We start from the raw sequence: 23,184 nt of genomic DNA on the forward strand, positions 1-23,184 counted from the left end.
ATACCATATGCTGAAGAACAGGGCAATCTGTATCATAAAAGATGAAAGAATATTAACAGAAGAATTAGATTTTATTCTCCAAATACCAGCAATGGATATCCTAAAAATAACAAAAAGAATACTATTCTTCAATCCTTCTTCACAGTAAATCCAGAACATTTATTACAGGATTTCAATTTCCATTCCTTTTGTTGGTGTACTCTCACAATAAATTGCCAGTCTCCTAAGGTCTCACGACATTAGAGTGGCCTTCAAACCGATTATAACAGTATGGAATATGTTATGCTCACCTAAAGACTACAATGCTTTCAATAAACACCCTGGAGTTTACAATATCCCATGTTTGTGGCCTTAATTACATCAGACAGACTTCAAGAAGTCTAGAAATAAGACAAAAAGAGCACACTGGAGGTGTCAGGATTGGCATTCCATTTTTCCACCACTCATCACAATATTGAATGGGATAGAAGTTCTATGCCATACATAGAAGATGAAAGCTACTACATAAAAGAAGCTACAGTAGTAATCCGTTCACAAGGTATCCCAAACAGAACACACTGAAGAATCCTTCAGTGTGTCAAAAACTTAATAACCAAGGTTAGACCTCCACCACACATACACAAAGAAAGTAACAGTTCATTACCAGCAATGAAAGCAAAGCACTTTGCCAAGAAATAATAAATATTCTCATAGAAAGGTTTATACATTGATTATATAACATATATTTAAATAACAACATATACTAGAATATAAATTAAATTAAACTTTAATATATATTTCCAATATTTCGGCAAGTCACGTTGCCATTTTCAAAGGAACTTAAAATAAAGACACGTGCACACAGGCACTTACACACAGTAAACAAGGATGAGGATAAATATATATTAAAGTTTAATTTAATTTATATTCTAGTATATGTTGTGAATTCCTTAAGTTAATTAATAATCAGAAATAATAAATACTATTATTATTTATACTCCTCACAGGAGTCCAAGGGCACACCGAGAGAGAGCCATTTTAGTCACCCAAATACTTATCATTAACTCATTGACCTCTTCATAACAGAGTAGAGGAGACTTCCCAGTGATGGTCTGGTCTTTTCGTTCTTACTCTTTTTCTGTACTTTGCATGTTCTTTGCTGTACTTCTCCCAAATCTTTTTTTATTATCCTACCTTCCAGACTACCATCACCGAGATTCAACATTCAGCTGCCATTTTTACCACTATCATTCAGATAGTGGGCTTAACTGCAAGGATCAGTGGTGTTGCAGCAATCTCTTATCCTATGATCGAAGGACAGGGTGCAAGGTTCTTACTGCAGTTCTGGTATAGCATCCATATAACCCTGGTTTTCACTTTTAGGCATATTTATTGCTTGCCAGATAGTGGACATCCATGTGTATCTCTGTAGTGAGTGGGGACCTCTGGTGCAGAACAAAAAAATCCTTTGGAGCATAAAAATTTTTAAGGACACTCAAACCCCAATCAAGTATAGATACTGTACATACATCATTTGATAACAGAAATGAGAAACAAACAACATCAGACATATGTAGAGTTTCTCATCATCCCTGCAACAGGTGAAAAGCCAATAGAGAAAATGAGGGTGTTTAGAAGCACTTGGAGAATCTTTGACGATTAAAAATAAATAAATAAATCAAATACATTCTAATAATATGCAAATACATCTTCTCCATATGAAATCCTCTCATATGGAGAAGATGACAGTTAAGAAATATCAATTGCTACACAAACATGTCTATTCCACAATCTGATCATTTCAATATAGCTGAATATTTTGAGTGCTTCTCTTTAGAGCACATTAGTCACCTGACTTATTACCATCGCACTCCTAAAACAAGCAAATTCTCAATGAACTCGCTTGTCTTACCCACTTTCTTACATTTGTCTCTGTATTCAAATATTTGTTTGCATTGAAAATATTTTTAAATAACATTTATTGAAATAATTGAAATATAAGCTGACTTATTTACCAGGAACTTTTGATATGCTTTCTTCTTTTCCTTCACTGTCTCTTTAACTTCATGTGTCCTCCATAGAGTTTTGATTTTGCTATCCTTGTAAACAACACCACCACATGATTCTCTGGCTGAATCAATCAAATGTTTTCTTCAGGACTTGCTGAATCTCCAAAGTTTAGTTCCTGTTCTCAAACTCCTTCATTTTTTCTTGAATAATGTTTTATATTTTAGTCTACAGTGCACATCTGAGAACTGCTCAACTTTTATTCACTTTAAAACTTTCATGTTCTTCATCATCATCATCATCATCAAATTCCTACCATGTACCCTCAAGGGGTGTACAGGATACGATAGTACTACATGAAAAAAATTACATCATTATTAATTTCCTATCTACAATTTTCCTCCAAATAAGTCTGTTACTTGTCAAGACTCCAACATTATCAGATCTTATATTTCTATCGTCTAAAGCACTTTGTACCGTATCAATCCACCTATATCTTGGTCTTCCTCTGGGTCGTTTTGCTGCTAACCTGGCAGAGAACACTTATTTTGCTAATCTTTCCTCGCCCATTCTGTTTAAGTGACCATACCACCTGAGATTAGCTCTGCTAACACATTCCTGGATGCTGACAATGTCAAGTTCTTTCCTAATATCCTTTTTTAATATGATATTGCCATTGATGCCATCTGTTCATGCCTATAATCTTTCTCAGGACTCTCATATCTGTGGTCTCTAGTCTTTGGTCAAGTGTTTTACTTCTGATCCAGCTCTCAGATCCATAAGTTAAAACTGGTTTGAACACTGTCTTGTATACAGCTAATTTAGTGTTCCGACTAATTTCTCTCTTATTCCATATGAATTTATTCAGTTGACTTCCCACCATAACAGCTTTGCTGATTCTGTTGTCTATTTCTATATTTAATTTACCATCTTCAGTAAAAAATCGTGCCTAAATAGCCGAAATGTTTTACTTGTTCCACAGGTTCTCCATTCACAACATAGTTGACATTTTCAATGATTCTGCCTATTTTCATTGTCTTTGTCTTTTTATTGCTGACCTTCATACCATATCTATTACAACAGCTATTCAATTTAGTCAGAGAATCTTGCAGACTTGTAGCAGATTTATTTAGAAGTATAACATCGTCTGCATAAAGCAAAGAGCTGATATTAACATCTCCAATTTTGATATCATGTTTAATACCACTTTCCTTCATAATGTGATCCATAAAGATAATGAATAACAGAGGGGATAATATACATCCTTGTCTCACACCAGATTTAACATTAAACTATCTTCCTGTACTTCCTTCAATTCTAACTGCTGACTTACAACTCAAATAAAGACTAAGTATTGCTTGATATAATGCCCCATTGACACCATATGACTGCAGCATATTGAGTAGCTTCTCTCTTGGCACCTTGTCATATGCCTTTTCCAAATCGACAAAACTTAAATACAGATCTTTGTTATATTCCCATGCTTTCTCGACTATTTGTCGTAAAGTGAAGATCTGATCTTGACAGCCTCTATTTGGCCTGAATCCAGCTTTTCTTCCACAATTCTTCTCAACTGTTTCTCAAGTATACTTGCATAGATCTTGCCAAGAACACTCAGTAGGGAAATACCTCTGTAATTCTCACATTCAGTTTTATTTCCCTTTTTATATATGGGTACTATGAGAGCTCTACTCCAATCATCGGGAATTCGTCCCTCTGTCCAGGCTTTCTGAACTATGCAGTGCAGCCACTGTAAGACTCTTATACAACCATACTTCAGCATTTCTGTTCGAATATCATCTACTCCTGCTGCCTTTCCACAGTTCAAGCCTTTGATGGCTTTTTCTACTTCAAGTATGGATATGTATTCCTGACTGCATGCCTGGTCAGTGTTTTTTACCACTGTGCTGTCATCACTGCTTGTTTCATTTAGCAATTTTTCAAAGTAATTACTCCATATTATCAAGGATATCTTTTTCTCCCATTTTCATGTCACCTTTATCATCTCTAATTCCTTTTACAGCACTCTTTCCTCCATTCTTAATCTTCTTCAACAACCTCCAGAATATTTTGCCACCTTCTTGATATTTATTTTCTATATTCTTGCCAAAGTCCTCCCATGACTTGTTTAGCTATTTTTACACAGTGTTTAGCATTCTTGCATTTGTCTCTATATTCTCTAAGAGCACAAGCTGACTTATTTGACTGGAACTTTTGATATGCTTTCTTCTTTTCCTTCACTGCCTCTTTAACTTCCTGTGTCCACCAGGGAGTTCTGATTTTTTTATCCTTACAGACAACCTCACCACATGCCTCTCTGGCAGAATCAATCAATGTTTTCTTCAGAGTTTGCCACTGAATCTCCAAGGTTTGATTCCTGTTTTCAAACTCTTTCATTTTTTCTTAAATAATCTTTGTGTATTTTAGTCTACAGTTCACATCTGAGAGCTGCTCAACTGTTATTCGCTTTAAAACTTTCTTACATGTTATTCTTTTTGATATTAAATTCAATTTTATCCTGCTCAAGACTAAATAATGATCACTTCCATTTCAAATCCTCTGTACACTCTGGTGTCCTGCACCAAGGAGAAAACATCACTATCAACAATAACATAGTCAATGAGACTTTTCTTATTTCTGTGCATTTCTTATTCCTATTATAAAATGTGCACAAATTTTTATGTTGGAACATGGTGTTAGTAATAACCAGTCCATGTCCCGAGCAGAAATTCAAGATATATTTGCCATTATTATTAGCTTTGCTCTTTTCTCCAAATTTTCCCAAAATATTTTTGTATGTCTCACAATCATTTCCCACTCTGCTATTTAGATCCCCAACAAGGACCAACTTTTCATTTTTCATTGTGTCAGTTGCTTTTTCTAAAGCCTCAAAAAACTCCTCCATTTCTCTCTTAGTAGAACCTTCTGTGGAACCATAGGCACAAATAAGTCTCATTGTCCAGTTCCCCATTCTCATATTTGCCCACATTACTCTACTTGAGACTGACTGCCATTCAAGAAGATTAGCCTCGTATTTTGTGTTGAATACTATGGCTACTCCTTCTTTTCCTTGATTGTCATTGCTTGAATATAACATTTTGTATTTATTGCTCAGAAAGATCTCACCAGTTTTGGTCTTTTTTTGTTTCACTCACCCCTATTATGTCGATCTGGTACTTATCTAATTCCTCAGCTAGCTCCATTTCTTTGCCATTCAGGATTCTTACGTTGATAGGACCGATCTTTAACTCTGGTGATGTTGAGTTGGGGTTTGTTTTCAGATTTGTTCCAGTAGCTGACTTTTCGCTGTTCGTCCTGGTTCCCTGGCGAAAACAACGGGGGGCCTTGTTTAACCGGGCGACGCCCCAGCCGGCATGAAATTCTGTGATGTTTTACCATCATTTTTTATTTTGGTTTAACCAATAAGAATACAATTTGGTCGGCTAAATCCCAAATTGCCAGCCCATCCTCGTTTGTTCAGTTTCAAAGTAGATACCCAACAGGGTGCACCACGAGAAGGTGAGGATTGGACATTAGGTCAGAAGCCCTGGTCGGTTCTCTGCATTCCTTTAAAGGCTATGTGGAGGTCTCCTCTCAGTTATACAGCTTTGACCCTTTCAATATGAAATTCAATTTTATCCTGTTCAAGACTAAATGGTGATCACTTCCGATTTCAAATCCTCTGTACACTCTAGTGTCCAGCACCAGGGAGAAAACATCACTATCAACAATAACATAGTCAACAAGACTTTTCTTATTCCTTGCCTCTTCTCTCAATTTAAATTTATGCACATTTTTATGTTGGAACAACCAGTCCACATCCTGAGCAGAAATCCAATGGGTATTTGACATTATCATTAGCTTTACTCTTTTCTCCAGATTTTCCCAAAATATTCCTGTATGTCTGACAGTCATTTCCTATTATGCTATTTAGATCCCCAACAAGGACCAACTTTTCTTTCATTGTGTTAGTTGCTTTCTCTAAAGCCTCAAAAAATTCCTCCACTTCTACCTTAGTAGAACCTTCTGTGGGACAACAAGTACAAATAAGTCTCATTGTCTAGTTCCTCATTCTGATATTTGCCCACATCGCTCTACTTGATACTGCCTGCCATTCAAGAAGATTAGCTTCATATTTAGTGTTGAATACTATAGCTTCTCCTTTTCCCTGATTGTTATTGCGTGAATAAAATTCTTATGCTTAACTTTGCTCCCATGGGTTCAGGTGGCCTTTTCCATTATATTTTGTAGTGGATGTCCAAGGTAGGGTCATGTAGCTCTGAGTACTGTCATGCCTGTTTGGCCATAATAGGGCACCTTACAACTGCACAGAACCCAGTAGACGCCTAGTAGGTCTATGAACTTTGGCCAGTCTTTTTTTTTGGGGGGGGGAGGGGAATAAGAGGGATACTAAATTTTTTATATGATCTGTTAGTGGTTTTATCTTTTTAGAATTTTTGTCTATTTTCAGATACCTCAAATGTATAGAATGGTAATAGATTTGATGTAATAGAGTCTTTGAGGTAATAGAATAGTGCCGATTCTGGAGTTGGTGTGTGTGTGGGGGGGATTTTGAGGGTTGACTATTCCTTGGATTTTGTGGAGATTGTAGCCATTGGCTACAATCCCGACAAAATCCAAGTTCAAGCTATTCAAAATTAACTGGTTCTAATTGAGCTATTTAATTTTTGACTTTGTAGACATTCAATTTCCAAGAGATTGGCGGCTCACCTTTGTGTGGCTATTCGTCAACAGATTTTGGAAAGTTGGCTAGTCAGTGTCCATCTATTCTTCTGGAAAGATGTTTAATATCTCAATTGATGTGACAGTGTCAGTTGTGTTTGGTTTACATTTAGTGGGTACAGAAATATCCATTTTTTCTGTAGGAGTATCCATGATTCCCTTGTCGTAATTTTTACACTTTTGCCTAGAGTTTAGTTACTGTTGCTTTTCATTAATGCTTCAGTAGCATAAGGATGATTTTGCAAATATCCTTTTTCAGAAATGTTTCAGTTTTACATAAGTATTTTAGTAATCACTATCTAAAATGTACATAAAATAGATTCAGCAAAATTTAGTTCTAAAAATGTCTATTAGAATATCAGCTTCATTTCCTGTGTTGTAAACCTTTCTTGTCATGGTAGAAAAAAATGTATCATGCTTCCCAAAGCTGTTGGAAGCATGATAAATTGGTCAATGACATGGAAATAATCATTAGCATACACAATACTAGGAAAAGTGGTTCAGTAATATCCCTTGATGTGTCTATATTTTTATATGTTTTCAGATCCAGGATTTAGTATTAAAAAACTCAAAGTTGCATTAGATATCAACCCCCCTTGTCCTCATCATTGTTGCTAACAATTGCTGCATTTGTATGAACTCATTTGTACTTTTTTTTTCTCTTGAACAGTGGTATGTTTTTGATTGTTGTTCTAAGCAAGTTTGCTTACAAACAAAAACATTATGGATTTTATTGAACTTTGTCAGTGTTTTTATTGACATAAGAATCTTATTGTGCGGTATAGTCACAGTCATTTCATACTTGTGACATATTCTATTTAATAGACCTGCTTTGAGATTTCCTGCATTTGGACTTTATGCTGAACTTGAACAATGTGTTAAGTCCTGAAAATTCTTTTCATTTCAAATCCAGCTTCCCCATTGTTCTATTAACCCTTTCACTTGTTAAATTTATGTATCTGCTATTAGGAACATCACAGTTCTCCCAAGCTTGCCGATTTAATAGACATCGAACAATAACATTTTGGTAAACAGTCATCAATTTCCTGATGTGTACCCTCAAAGGGTGAACAGGATATGATGAAGTACTTCATTATTATGTTTACATTATTACAATTTCATATCAACAGTTTTCCTCCAAATTATCCTATTACTTGTCAACCCTCCAATATTGTCATATCTAATATTTCAGTCTTCTAGATCATCGGTTCCCAGCTGGGGGTACATGCCAACTCATTGCCAGGTAGTACAATACCTGGCAATGAGTTGCCTGGTATTGTACTACCTTACCCCAGTCCTGAAGATACTTTCAAGCGCAAACTTTGTTTGCTCACACTTGGATAAAGGATTAAACTAAATTTTTTATAGTCTAACCAAGTGAAAAATAAACTTTCAACGCAATGATAGGTAATAAATCAGGCTTCATTTCATTATGTAAAAACGATGACACATATCCAGATTTTTTAACGTACCACTGTATTATTCACCAACAAGTACTGTGTAGTAAAAGATTAAACACAAAGGATGTTTTGGATTTTACATTTAAAATTGTAAATTCTGTTCGAGGAAAAGCTCTGCAACGGCGGTTATTTAAATTACAGGCAGATGATGATAGGGGACTTCTGTTGTACAATAATGTTCGCTGGCTCAGCAGAAGTCAATTTTTAGAAAGGTTTCTTGTATTAATTAATGATATAAAAAATTTTCTTGATGAAAAAGGAGATATTTATCCACAATTGAGTGATAAAAGATGATTGTTACACTTATCATTTTTAGTAGATTTCTGTACGAAATTAAGCAATTTAAATTTAGAGTTACAAGTTAGAGATAAAAATTTAATTGTCATGTTAAGTTCAATAAAAACTTTCCAACAATACTTACTTTTATTAAAAAAAAATATAAATGACCACGAATTTAGACATCTCCCATATTTATTAAAATTTTTTGAACAAAATCAAGAAATGCTTCGCTATGATTTAAAAGAATTTATTCGTGAAATAGAATTAGTTGAGGAAGAAATAAATTCAAGATTTAAAGATTTTAATAAAACTGAAATGATTGTATCTTTTATCAATAATCCATTTCAAGAAAACTTGAACATCACAGAAATTTCAAATAAAAGTGGGCTGTTTGATATAAACCAAGCTGAAGTAGAACTTGAGATAATAAACATTCAGAATAGTTTACATTTAAAATCAATAAACAATGAAGTAATTTGGAAGTATGCACATGAAAAATTCCCAATATTAACTGATATTGCACGAAAAATTCTGTCGTGTTTCGGATCAACATACTTGTCAGAATCTGCTTTTTCAAATATGACTGTCATAAAAAATCCATTAAGAAACCAAATTACAAATGATCATTTGGATCGTCTGCGATTGGCCACTTCTTCATATCACCTTGACTGTGAAAATATTGTGAGGTCCAAACAATGCCAAATTTCACATTAACTTTTTTTTTTAATCAACCAGCATTTCCTGTCACTTATGAGTTTGTAATCAATCTGTTGTTTTTTCTAACTTTGGTTTTCCAAAATAGAGAAATATTTTATTCCAACATGTTTGTTTGTTTTTGTTGTAATAAAATAATTAAAAGTGATAAATAAATTTTTAAATACACAAATAAAGTTTTTAGTTGTTTATTTGTGCGTAATCAGATATCAGGTTGGGGGAACGTGATCTATATAAGAGAGTAGATCGCCGAATAACTTTTTACCGAATAACTTTTGAAAAGTAGCTCGCCACTGAGCTATGGTGTCTCTTAGGATTGGATTATTACTGAAACTAAGAACATTCTTTGTTCCTTATGGTTGTCATTCAAGTTGCATATCAGATGCAGCATTATCTTTGAATTCAGTTTTTCCCCTGAAAGTATTAAAAACCATCCCCTGTTTTCACCATCAACTACTAATCAGAATTGTGACATTATCAATGAGTAATTGAATCAAATTCCTCAAGGATGATGTTATAACTCTCGTAAGTCACTACATCACACTTGGTAGAAAGATCATTTTAATTGTGTAAAGGCAGTCGAGTAAGTCACTGATATTTATAGCATCTGATGAATTTGTCAATTATCAAACTTCTACAATGTCAAATTTCTAAGTCAGATTTCTGGTCTTGCTTATGATTTGGAATGATAGCCTGTTACAGGTGAATATTGTTAATAAAAGCATTGCAGACTGATGGAAAATGTTGCAACTGCCGGAACTTCAAGAAACTGCTTTGATTTCATCATATCATACAGAAACAGGTGGATGGAAGACACAGGAGTTAAGGCTGTCTTCAAGGAAATGCCCACTCTTAAGGAGAGGTAGTTCAGTTATGCGAATAGAGAAAATTGATAGTATTTGGTCAAAGGAAAGTAATCTTAAACTTTCTGTGTGACAGAAATTTGATTTTGGAAAATTGTATACAATTAAATCGAACACTAACATGTGACATCGACAGATATTGAGATTAGTCTGCTGCATGGTGAATTGCATGATATACATCAGATTTTACCAGAAGAGAAATTAACCCCCCCCCCCCCCACACACACACACCCCCATAGGTTTCCCAGCTTGTGTATGATCTTCACTGGATGGATGGTTTCTCAATATCTAGATAACATTCAGAATACTCCTTACTCTGATAGTAATATTCACAAGTCGGAGAGCATAGCTTTTCAAAGCTCAAGATCATTAAATTGCCAGACTTTTCTTTGCATATTTCAGACAGGAGACTGCAGCACAGCACTCAAGATTATCCCTCTGAAGTTCACTTATAAATAGCCACTGGTTTAAGGATTATTGGCAAAAGGAAAGCAAAGGTCATACTGTGGCAAACTAAAGCTTTAAATGACTATCAGCTTTGTTCCACACTTATTTAAAGTGACACATGTGAATGACTCATCATTCCTTTCACTGACAGGCTATTCAGCATATTACCTTCTAAGGGGAACAGTTTCTAACTAGTGTTATCAGTTACATACATTTGCCATCTTTCATGCTGAGCCAGTGCCTAATCAGAAAAGTGTAGAGATTTTTAGTGCAATGTTTTGGGATAAATTTTGTTTTTAATTTCTTTAATTTTAGAATTATTATTTTTTTTTAAATTTAAAATATTTGTCATTAGCCAAAAAAAATTCTCTTATTAATCAAAAACAAATGACATTCACCCAGTACCAGTCATTGTCATCTAGCTGGCAGAGATAACTGGAGTACTGAAATCTATGATTGGACACACCGTGGAAAATAGGGGAACAGTACATCCTGAAAATGGATGCTTCCTGTTGAGGATGCCCTAAATCAGTGGTTCTCCATTATAACTGAACAAGAGTTAACTAAAAAGTTGGGTCATGATGATTTTAAGTAAAGTTGCATTGAAATGTTTTAAGGATAACAAGTCATTCTCTGTTGATATTGATGATGATGAGGGAAATTTAAATATATACATATTTTGCTATTATAATTAATTTGAATAAATGTTTAAGATAGGTGATAAGTAGCATCATTGATTTTCTTTAGGGCATATTCCAGATTATGCAATAGGAGTAATTATTAAATTATAATTTAATTTATATTCGGATCTACATTGTTCAATTCCCTAAGTGATTTAGAAATGCATAACCAACCTATAAGCCTGTCTACGAGAATAGGAGTAATCATCTGAGAAAATCTTGATTCACAAAATATTCTCAGAAAGAATAAGCAATCCATATGGTGTATGTTATATTCCTTGTCTTCTGCAACACAGCTTAGAATGATGTGACATTTGTCCTTCATGAGGAAACTTTATAAGAGCTTTTCTGAAGAAGAGTTAGGCAATCGCATACAGAAGTGGTAAGGTGTGTGTCCTTCTGACAAGTCAGAGAACACATACCTTTACATTAACATGAGGAATGTCAAGAAAGCAAGGTCCAGTGAAGAATTAAAAAAAACTGGTAGAAAAGTAAAAACGATTCATTATATGCTAAAATACCTACATGCATACTTTGTTTTCCACATAGTCGGCATTGACTTCTAGGCCTTTTTGGTATCGTGACTAGCTTCTTCATACCTGCATCAAAAACCACCAGTGAGTTCAACCACTGAGTCACCTGTTCTTCAGTTCCTCGTATTCTTATCCCTGAGATGAGAGCCACTGCTTCATATGCAGGAACAAGAGGTAATCACTGGGTGCGAGGTCAAGGCTGTAGGATGTGATCAAAAAAAGTTCCTACCCAAACTTCTGAATTTGCTGGACAGTTTGCAGTGCAGTGTGAACTTGCATGTTGTCCCTGATGAGAGCACTCCTAGTCTTTTGTTCTGAATTGCCCATCTGAGTTTCTTGAGCATTTCACAATATGCATCAGCATTAATTGTGGTTCTTTGCTGAAGAAAATCAATGGGCAAGAATCCTTTTCAGTCCCAGAAGACAGTGGCCATAATTTTCTTGACTGATGGTGCCTGTTTGAATTTTTTTTGCTTTCAGAGATTATGAATGTACAGTGGCACATTCATAATCTCTGAAAGCTCAACAACATGAAAATCTCATGTTGTTGTTGTTTTGGCTTGACTTTTGTGTACCAAATCCACGTTTTGGCACCAATCACGATACGAGAAAAAAAGTTCACCTTTATTTTCGTAATGCTCCATCCCCCCCCCCACTGATTCCACTTCTTGCTGTTTATGTACCCTTCTTTAAACTGACAACACCATTATCTTACTTTACTGTTACTTGTTATGTTGGGCTCATAAAACTTACACAGTTGTTGGTGAATTTCTGCAGCACTATTGTTTTCTGCCACAAAAACCATATCACACAATGAACCTTGCAACTAGCAGGATTTTTTATCACAGTACTCATTATAAATTCTTCATAGAAGACAACAAACAGTAATCTGATGAAAGTAAAACGTTCAAAAGCTAGCCAATGAGTCATTCTATGCTAATACACATGTGCAGCCTCTTTCCCATACCTCATATATTCAGAATATTCTGGCCTAATGCATTCATTCCAACCAAACCAATCTGTGCAGTCTGTCTTCTTTCAGATCTACTTCCTGGAGCCTAGTTTCTATCAAGCGCCAAATAACCCGGAAAATCAATCGCTAAAGGGGTAAATGCTGAAGAGGGTTGATAAAAGAATCCTGAGTGAGAGGAGACACTCAAATTGCTTCTTACTAGAGTCACCATTTGCTTGTCTAGAATAATTTGCATATAAATAATATTAAAAAGTCAGTGTACCACATAAAAAGTCATGGGTGTAGGTAATATATAAGGAGCTTTAAAAATGACTAGAAGCTTGGTTTAACCTCTGAAATTATTTAATGACTGGTTAATTATCTTTATTTTATTTCATTTATATTTGTTGTTATTGTTAAGCTTTTTTTTTTCTTTTCAGATACCATCGAAACCATCAGCTTATGTTTCACACATATTAAAGCCACTAGAAACTTTTCTTGTGGCAAATCAAGAATTTTTATCAGTGAAATGGAAAATAGAATGGACTAATCAGATTTTGAATGGTGTAACACAGCAGTAAGTATTCATCATCATTAACTTCTACTTATAATTTTTTTTTCTCACAAATGTTGATCTCTTATCTTTATCCATTTGATCCATCTTATTGATCTTCCTTTTCTGGTATTTTTGTGACTATATACAGTAGTTTTTTTTTAAGTTCAACCCCATTACATGGACAAATCAAGTGTTTTCATATTCTCCTTTGTTCTTTTAGAATTATTTTCTGTATTTCTATCCCCTCTCTTTAGTTAATTTAGTATTTTTTCCTCAAACATTTCATTTTGCAAACTTGGTCTCATATTGTTTCATGCTCAGAATCTAGCTGATACCATGTTCCATTAAAAATATTATTATTGTCTTGAACTTGTTACTTTCTTGCCCTTACAAATATTGTTTGGCTTTTCCATCTATTTATCCTTTGAAAGTTCTGTGTTTTATTACCTGTACATCTGTTCCCAAATTTAATATAACAGAACTGTAATAAATAGATATGAATTTTATCATTAACATTTTATTTACTACTATGAAATTCCAAGTTTGACTTATTATATTCATTGTGTTGCATAATTCATATTCATAATTCTGTAGTTTTTTTTTATTCTTGCACAGCTAATAGTATGAAAAGATCATTTGCATACATACATAATAATGGGTCTGACTTCTCACCAAACAACACATTAAGAATTTGTGGCATTTTTTTGATGAAAGAAAATTTTACAGCTAAAAACAATAAATGGAACACAGGAATTCATTAATTGTTAGCTAAATAACTAAATTACACAAACTAGTTTTTAAAACCTAAAAGCGAACTGGTGGCTTCTTCATGACTAGACACATCAAAACAAATATAAATACAAAGCTCACAATTTTTAATTAAATGCTGAAAAGCTTACAGTGCAAATAGGTAAGTTCATGCTAGACAGTAAATATAAAAACATGTCATCTTAGATGTCTGCAGTTTGTAATAGAAGGAGATTGTTGGAAAATTCAGTATCTCTAATGTTGAAAGATTTAATGAGAGATTTCCATATATCACTTAGTGTCAGTCCTTAGTTTTTATTCAGTGATCCTTTAAATGGATGACTGCAACAGATAAAAGTCTGGGATAAAAGTTCTCTTCTAAATAAAGTATAGCTGAAAGGTTCCGATCAACTGCATGGTTGGTATTAGAAGTCTGGCATCTAAACCAGGTCTGTCTCTTCTTTTGTGGTCAACATCTGCAACATGTTCTTCTCAGTATTTGTAGAAAAGTGTGCTATCTTTAAGAGCCTTCAGGGGGGGTTATGAACAATTTAAATTGGTTTAAAAGGTAGAGACATGTCTATTATGAGAACTGAAAACAGAAAAAGGCCTTGCTGATAAACTGTTTTTTTTTTTTTTCTTAAAAGATGTAGAGACAATAATGTAATTCCTACAATGCCTTTCGTGTGCCTTAAGGAATGAGTGATGTTAGTTAGAGCAAGTCATATTTATTAAAAAGCTTCATTGACACTCTTGCATGAATGTATCTGCTATACCAGGTGTGAGATCAACAAACTAGATTCCATGTCTTAAATTATATTTTGTTTTACCCAGTGAGTTAGAAACATTTTCTTGGAACAATATCAGCAGTATGATCCATTGCTATTATCAACATTTTTTAATTCTTGCACAAATAGAATGAAGAGGAAATTCATTACTCAAAACTCAGAAGATAAATAGTCAGAAAAAGTTTCTATTAAATCTGTCAGACCATCACATGTTTGGAGAAATCTGTTCTTATCCAAGGTTTTATTTATGCAATGTTGAAAGAATTCGTATCCTCTCCAAAGATGCTACCAAATATTATTAAACTTAAAACTGCTCCTTTCTCCATCTATTCTGAGATCTAATATTTCAATCTCAGAAAGAAAGGTTTTATTATCACTTAGAAATGAACAGGAACATTGTAATCTTAGCAGCTGATAAAGGGAATACAATAGTGAATGGACAGACTTATGTGTTCGTTGTACATGTTGTTTATTTCTTAACGGTATATATTAGAACACAGAAAAATAAGTAAATAATTAATTTATTAACTTATTGCTGATATTTCGCTGGTGATATAACCAGCATCTTCAGAGCACAAAACACAGTTTGTCACAATATGTGAGAGTATAATAGCATGGTGTAATCAACGGACTAGTTAAACTAAATTGTAGCAGCAACACAAAGACTAGAGTCCTGATTTTGGCGCCCTCTATCTGGAAAGGAAAAAAAAAATTGCAGCTATCACATAAGACTAGAGTCCTAAACAGAGAAAAAACCGGTACTAGTTTTTTCTTAAGATGACTGTCTCCCAGATTTTAGGCAAATTTATAGAGCCATATTTGTTGAGATTTGGAGTGTGTTTCAGGGCTTCTGTTGCCTCTAAGAACAATCTCTCCGACTTGTAAGAGCTTCTGTGCAGTACTTTTGTGTTCTTCCAGTTGATTCTGTGTGCAGGGGTATCCAGAGCATGGTCTGCTAGGCCCGACTTGCCATAGTGATAATGCCGGATGTATCTTTTGTGTTCGCTGATGCGGATGTTCACAGTTCTTCCTGTTTGACCTTAGTAGGCTTGATTACATGAGCAGGGTACTTCGTAGACTCCTGGATGTGCTAGAGGGGGAATGCTGTCCTTGGGTGAGCGGATAAGGGTTGCTAATTTGCCACATGGTCTGAATGTCGTGCGTAGTTCATGTTTATTAAGAATTCTTGCAATCTTTTCGGATGTGCCTTTAATGTATGGGATGGTGACTGTTTTGTTGTAGTTCTTCTCTGGATAGTGGGATATTCAGATAGAGGGTGCCAAAATCAGGACTCTAGTCTTTGTGTTGCTGCTACAATTTAGTTTAACTAGTCCGTTGATTACACCATGTTGTTATAGTTATAGTGATTACACCATGTTGTTATAGTGTTTTGTGCTCTGAAGATGCTGGCTATATCACCAGCGAAATATCAGCAATAAGTTAATAAATTAATTATTTACTTATTTTTCTGTGTTCTAATATATACCGTTAAGAAATAAACAATGGAATACAATAGTGGTTTTGAACTCAAGATCATTTTAAAAAAAAAAAAAATTTACATGTCTGCATTCTGGCTCTTCTGCCTAGTCTGTTCTGGATTTTGACTGTACTTGGTCAACTCATGAGAAAACAAACAATTTACTTTAAAATGTTCCAAACTGGCCCCAGGAATTTCTACCAAAGCTCGAGTCATTACATCCTATTCCTCCATGGCTTAACAGGTTGCCAAAAATTCACAAGCCTGATGTCCCATTGAGACCTATAGTTTAACTCTCTAAGCATCAAGCTAATCTATTAGGACAACATATAAAGTCATAGGAATCTTTTGACAATGACAGTGTTTATTATTCTCATCACATATATATAATATTTATATAAGTATAAATATTCATACATTATCAGATAGTTTTCATAGTCTGTACAAATGTTTAAAATAAGTTAGTAAGTTTTTACAATATTTTATTTTTATGTGTAACCAAGGACCATAGCCATACTGGTTACTAGAAAATTAAATTTGCATGATACAGTGACTGTATCTGTGAGGGCTCATGTAATATGGTATATACTTGATTGTCATAATGTATGAGAATCATAATTGAATATGATATTATAAGCTATATGTTTAAAATAAAGGTCAACATTATTTAGTCCTATGAGGTCTCTCAATCTTTTTCTGAAGGCATACGAGGTTCTTGATTTCATTTCATTTGGGAGTTTATTGTAACTTCTTGTTGCCAGGTATTCAAAGGATTTATGAAAAATTTCTTTGTTTGCCTTGGGTACTACCAGCAAGTTCCGGACGCAATGTAAACCATAGTCTACATTATATACTGAAAAATGTAGTGTTCTTTCTTACACGTAATGTACAACAATAAAGATATAGTTTCTGTAATGGCAAAATATTATGAATGCCAAACAGATTGTTGGTTGAATGTGCAAAATCAGTAATGGCTATAGCTCTAATTATTCTATTTTGTATTCATGTCAAAGGAAGCAGATTGTTGTAGTAATCTCCACCCCAACAAATGATACCATATTGCAGTGAGGAATTTACCCAAGAATAGTGTAAGCATCTCCGCATTTGCAAATTTTTAACATAATATATTCTGTTAATTATGAACCTCAACTTATTTATTAAAAAAAAAAAAATGTGATGTGGTAGTCCCATTTCAGATAACACTGATATGTAGACCCAAATACTTGATTGATTTTGTTTTTGTTTTTTTGACTAAGCTACAGTTATAATTGTAGATATCACTACATTTCATTTCATACCATTTTATGGTTATATTGTGATCTAGCTTATCTGTTAACATGAAGTACATATATCTTGTTTTATCAGTATTAATTTTAAGACCATTATTGCTAAATCACTTATGTAGTTTCAATATATCATGGTTAATCCAATTTTCTAGATCCTCGAGGGTCGTTGCAGGGTATACTAATGCGGTATCATCAGTGAACGATATCATTTCATAAATTTGTATTTACACAACAGATCATTAACATATATTAAAAGTAGGATGGGTCCTAGCACCAAGCCTTGCATGATGTATTTTATTATTTTTGTTTCACTATTGAATGTGCCATAGCTAGTATATTGTTTTCTGTTATTCTGATAGGATTGGAACAGTCTTTAGTAACTCCTCTAATGCCATATTTAGGCATTTTCAGTAGTAGTAGTAGGTCATGATGAACACAGTCAAACATCTTAGATATATCAAGAAAAATGGCTACTGCTTACATTCCTGTATTTATTCCACTATAAACTGTTTTATAGAACACTCCAACAGCACTTTTTCGGTATTGAATCCGGTTATAAACCCATCTTGATTAGATGCATAAAAGGATATGGTATTTAAATAGCTATTTAATCATTTTTTCATTAGGATTTCAATGAACTTTGACACTGTAGATAGTATAGATATTGGTCTGTAATTTCTGTTTACATTTCTGTTACCTCCTTTATATAGCAGAATAATGGAAGCAATCTTTGAGTGTTCTATAAATTTTCCAAGTTCGAAAGATTTTTTAATGATATGTGTAAAGAACTTTAACTTATGTTTAATAATAATATTTAGTTTTTCGACATTTATACATCATATCCCTGTTTTTTTTTTCCTTTTTTTAATTCGATTACTCCTCTCTTTACCTCATCTTCATTTACTGCATGTAGATACATGGAATTCTTAATTCACAGAAGGTGACTTATGTATTTTATCCTCTCTGTAAAATCAAAATCACAACTACCATTGTTTGTAAAGTGGTTTCATTAAGTACAATAGTGATGTCATTGCCCTCTGGGAATTCACATGTTTTCTGCTTCATATTGCCAATTATCATGTGTTAACTAACCCCCATTCTTGACTTTTATGATTCTTACAAGAAAGAAATTTCAGTTAGAGATAATGTTCTTTTGTGTGCTTTAGTTTTTTCTTTAAGTGTTTAGCGAAATTTTTATAGTCATGTTCAAACATTAAATTGTAAGGATTCTTCCTATGATTATAATAGAACTTTTCTTTTGTCCTTACCATATTTTTTAGTTCATCTGTTATCTAGCATATGTGAACATCCTTTTTCACTTTGTGATATTGCTATTTGCTGTCTGCATATTCGATCATTTTGATAAATTCCTCATATAACTGATTTGAATCTAATCGACAGTTGTATGGTGTCAATGGGGCATTATATCAAGCAATACTTAGTCTTTATTTGAGTTGCAAGTCAGCAGTTAGAATTGAAGGAAGTACAGGAAGATGGTTTAATATTAAATCTGGTATCAGACAAGAATGTACATTGTCCCCTGTGTTATTCATTATCTATATGGATCACATTATGAAAGAAAGTGGTATTAAACCTGATATCAAAATTGGAGATGTTGAATGTCAGCTCTTTGCTTTATACAGATGATGCTATACTTCTAAATAAATCCGCTACAAGTCTGCAAGGTTTTCTGACTAAATTGAATAACAAGACAAAGACAATGAAAATAGGCAGAAGCATTGAAAATATCAACTGCAACATTTCAGTTACTTAGGCACGATTTTTAGTAAAGATGATAAATTGAATATGGAAATAGACAACAGAATCAACAAAGCTGGTTTGGTATGAACTCAACTGAATAAATTTATATGGAATAAGAGAGAAATTAGTCAAAACACTAAATTAACCGTATACAAGACAGTGTTCAAACCAGTTTTAACTTATGGATCTGAGAGCTGGATTAGAAGTACAACACTTGGCCAAAGACTAGAGACCACAGATATGAGAGTCCTGAGAAAGATTAGGGGTGTGAACAGATGACATCAATGGCAATATGATATTAAAAATGAGGATATTAGGAAAGAACTTGACATTGTTAGCATCTGGGAATGTGTTAGCAGAGCTAATCTCAGGTGGTATGGTCACTTAAATAGAATGGAAGAAGACAGATTAGCAAAACAAGTATTCTCTGTCAGGTTGGCAGGAAAAAGACCTAGAGGAAGACCAAGATATAGGTGGTTTGATATAGTAAAAAGTGCCTTAGAAGATAGAAATATGAGATCTGACAGTGTTGGAGCCTTGACAAATAACAGATTGATTTGGAGGAAAATTGTAGATAGGAAGTTAGTAATGATGTACATTTTTCATGTAATAATCTTACTTGTTATCAAAACACCTTGCAGGTCTCCTCAAAGCACATATCCGTAATTCGGTTACCTACATAAGAAACTCGCAACATTTTCAAAAAATTGAACAAGATCTCAATCTCCTATACAGGCATTCTTGCAAGCCTGGGTGTTACATCATTATTTACAAACGTTCCAGTAGATGAAGTAATCAGAATTTTGGAAAACCTCTTCCCTCAAGACATTACTTCTCTTTTTCATCATTGCTTAAAATCATATTTTTTCCTATAGAATGGAAAAATCGATCAACAATTAACAGGCCTTGTAATGGGCAGCCCATTTTCACCCCCTTGTGCAGATCTGTTTATAGAGAAACTGGAAAGTGATGTTTCATCTCAACTAGACCTCAAACCCGCAGTGTGGTGGAGATATGTGGCTGACATTTTTATTGTTTGGAAAAACACAGAAAAGGATCTGTTTGATTTTCTTACCAAGATCAATTCTTTCCATCACAAAATAAAATTCACCTTGGAACTTGAAAAGGACAAGCAATTACCATTCCTGGACACCCTAGTTAAGAAACAAATAGATGGATGTATCAGTCTTACTGTCTATCGTAAACCAACAAACACAGGTCGATACTTGCACCTCACTTCATCACACCACATTTCTAAAAAACTAAGTATTGTTCACATGCTAAAAAATAGAGCCTCTCTCATCACTACAGAAGATAAAGACCTGGGAGATGAACTATCCCTGATATCCAAAAACCTCATAGATAACGGTTACCCATAAGATTCTTTTCTGACTCCCACAACGACAACCTGAAGAAATACATTATAATTCCACTGTCGTGATTCCATATATGGGGACAGTTTCCAACAAGATTGCTACACTCCTCAAACCACATGGAATAAGAGTAGCTTTTAAGGCAATCCGCCAGTTCTTAAGATCTCCGAAAGACAGTCATGCTTTTTTCAAATATGCCGGAGTCTATAATATCCCCTGTTCGTGCAGATCAAACTATATTGGTCAGACCTCTTGAAGTTTAGAAATCAGGAAAAAGCAACATGTAGGAGATGTAAACAACAACAGACAAGACAATTCAGGGTTAGTATTTCATTTTGCTAGGACAAACTACGCCATAGAATGGGACAAAAGCTCCATACCCTACTTATTAGAAGAGGATTTCTGCTCCCAAGTCATAAAAGAAGCCATAACAGTGATCCGTTCCGAACACAACTTAAACAGAAACCAAGGATTAATCCTGCCTGATATTTGGAGAACCCTCATAAGATCTTTTAGCATGCCAGAATTAAATCTTGCTGCCAACTACAGAACGTTCCTACATAACAACAGATAAATCATACACACTCCATGCGTGTGATGTACGCGATCTTCTGTTTTTTTTTTCTAAAAACATTGTATTCAGTTCTTTCCTTCATGAACAGTTTTGGTGAACAGTTTTTGTATTTGTTTTACATCTATTAATTTTTATTACATCTATTATTATTATTATTAATACAGTTGCTGAAACTTGTAAGTTTTCTTACTCAGTTTTTTAAAATCAATTTGACCTATATTAATCCAAAGAAATTAAAATCAATTTCAAAAGAAGTTGTTTATTAACTTTGGTTAAGTGGTCATTTATAAGACAGGCACTAGTTTTATCTGTTCATCAAACTGTTGGCTGTAATCTTGTTGAGTTTTCTTGCCTCTATCATCCATTTACTTTTAATATTCTTGCTCACTAATTAGATAACAACTGCTTGATGCCTGTTTTTCTGCTGGTGGGTGTGCATAATGTCTTCCCCTTTTAACTTCGTAGATTCACCAATTTTTCAGTCTTGGTATGCATATTTTCATTATGAACTTCTGGTAAACTGTTATTTCAGTATTGTTCAACCTGGAGCACTGCTGAATTTCATTAACTTCCCATTTCATTTCGATTTTTCAGTATTTTATTTTTGTTTACTAGTTCTATGTGTTTAGTGCACAACTGCTTGATTAGTTTTCATTGCATTCGGCTTTATTCTTTAAATCCTGAATGCATGCAAAGCTGTGCTCGAGCGATGGCTTCAAATTGTTTATTTCTGTTTTAAATAATTCTTCCAGTTCCCTTCTTAGCACAGAGTTAAGAAGGGAACCGGAAGAATTTAATTTCTACTTTAATAATATTTAGATCTTCTAATATCTTAGGAAAACCCTTACATCCGTTTCCTTGTCATCTTTATTTAATGCTTTAGTTGAACCTTCACTGCTAGTATTTAGTCTACTTGTAGCTTTAATGTTATTTTTGGGAGAAATATTAATACAGCTGTGGCATTTTCATTTTAATTTCTTGTCCTTCATTTTTTGACAATTAGACTTAGTAATACCTATACATTCAGGATGATAATATTCACGACATTCCAAAGAATATTGCAGTAAGTCAGCTTTTGTCTATCTTACCTTTGCAGTTTACATGACTCGGCTGGTGACCCTGAGGAAGGATTATTTATCTGGTCCCATTTAGGTGAAGTCGGCATTCATCACAGCATGTGGGGGTTGAAGGATTATATGGCATAATCTTGCATCAAAAATTCTTCCCATTTTGTCCAAAAACTTTCCAGTAGACATATCATTGACTGACATCCTTGCAAGTCTTGACATCATATCCCTCTTTACCAGTGTTCCTGTTGATGATATATTAGATCTTTTAAGGACCTTTTTTCCACCATATGTTCCCGACTTATTTGAACATTGTCTCCATTCCATTTTTTTTTCCAGTGGAACAATTCGTTTTGTAAACAAAAATTTTATTTTTGTAACTTGCAATGGGCAGCCTCCTCTCTCCTGCAGCTGACCTTTTCACGAAGAATTTTGAAAAGATTTTCCTAACAGAAACAAGTATAAAACCAGCAATGTGGTGGAGATATGTGGATTACATCTTCATTATTTGGAAACATGACCTCCCAGCCCTGAAACAATTTCTACATTCTCTTAGCTCTTACAAACCCACTATCAAATTTACATTAGAGCTTGAAAAAAATGGAAAATTCCCTTTCCTTGATTTTCTCATCACTAAAAAGCCTGAAAGTGATGGTATGCTTAATGTATCTGTTGTAAATCTTCACTTTTATATAGGACATTATCTTCATGCCTATCTTTTCACATCCTTTTCGAAAATTAGACATAATTCACACACCAAAGAATAGAGCAGTTTCTGCTATACAAAATGACTGACTGACTCAAGACAGAACTTCAGACTCTCTAATTGCTTTGTTCTTAATGGTTATTCCAGTTTAGAGGATTTGAATTTGGTTTTTGAATCCTTCAGTTTTCAATA

The 23,184-nt window shown here is 34.0% G+C and overlaps 1 protein-coding gene across 3 annotated transcripts in view; it reads left to right on the forward strand.

Annotated features, from left to right (window-relative positions):
- The window catches only part of Cog2 (conserved oligomeric Golgi complex subunit 2), a 437,003-nt gene that overhangs the window by 386,482 nt on the left and 27,337 nt on the right, over nucleotides 1-23,184 (forward strand). For all 3 annotated transcript variants that reach the window (XM_090399142.1, XM_090399141.1, XM_090399143.1), the window contains exon 15: nucleotides 13,098-13,234. In XM_090399142.1, coding sequence (XP_090255268.1) covers nucleotides 13,098-13,234 — 137 coding nt within the window. The remainder of the gene's footprint in view (nucleotides 1-13,097; nucleotides 13,235-23,184) is intronic.

The sequence above is a fragment of the Typopeltis vanoorti genome, chromosome 10 (genome assembly GCF_054136105.1).
Source record: "Typopeltis vanoorti isolate ZY-2024b chromosome 10, IOZ_Tvanoo_1.0, whole genome shotgun sequence".
Lineage (NCBI taxonomy): Eukaryota > Metazoa > Arthropoda > Arachnida > Uropygi > Thelyphonidae > Typopeltis > Typopeltis vanoorti.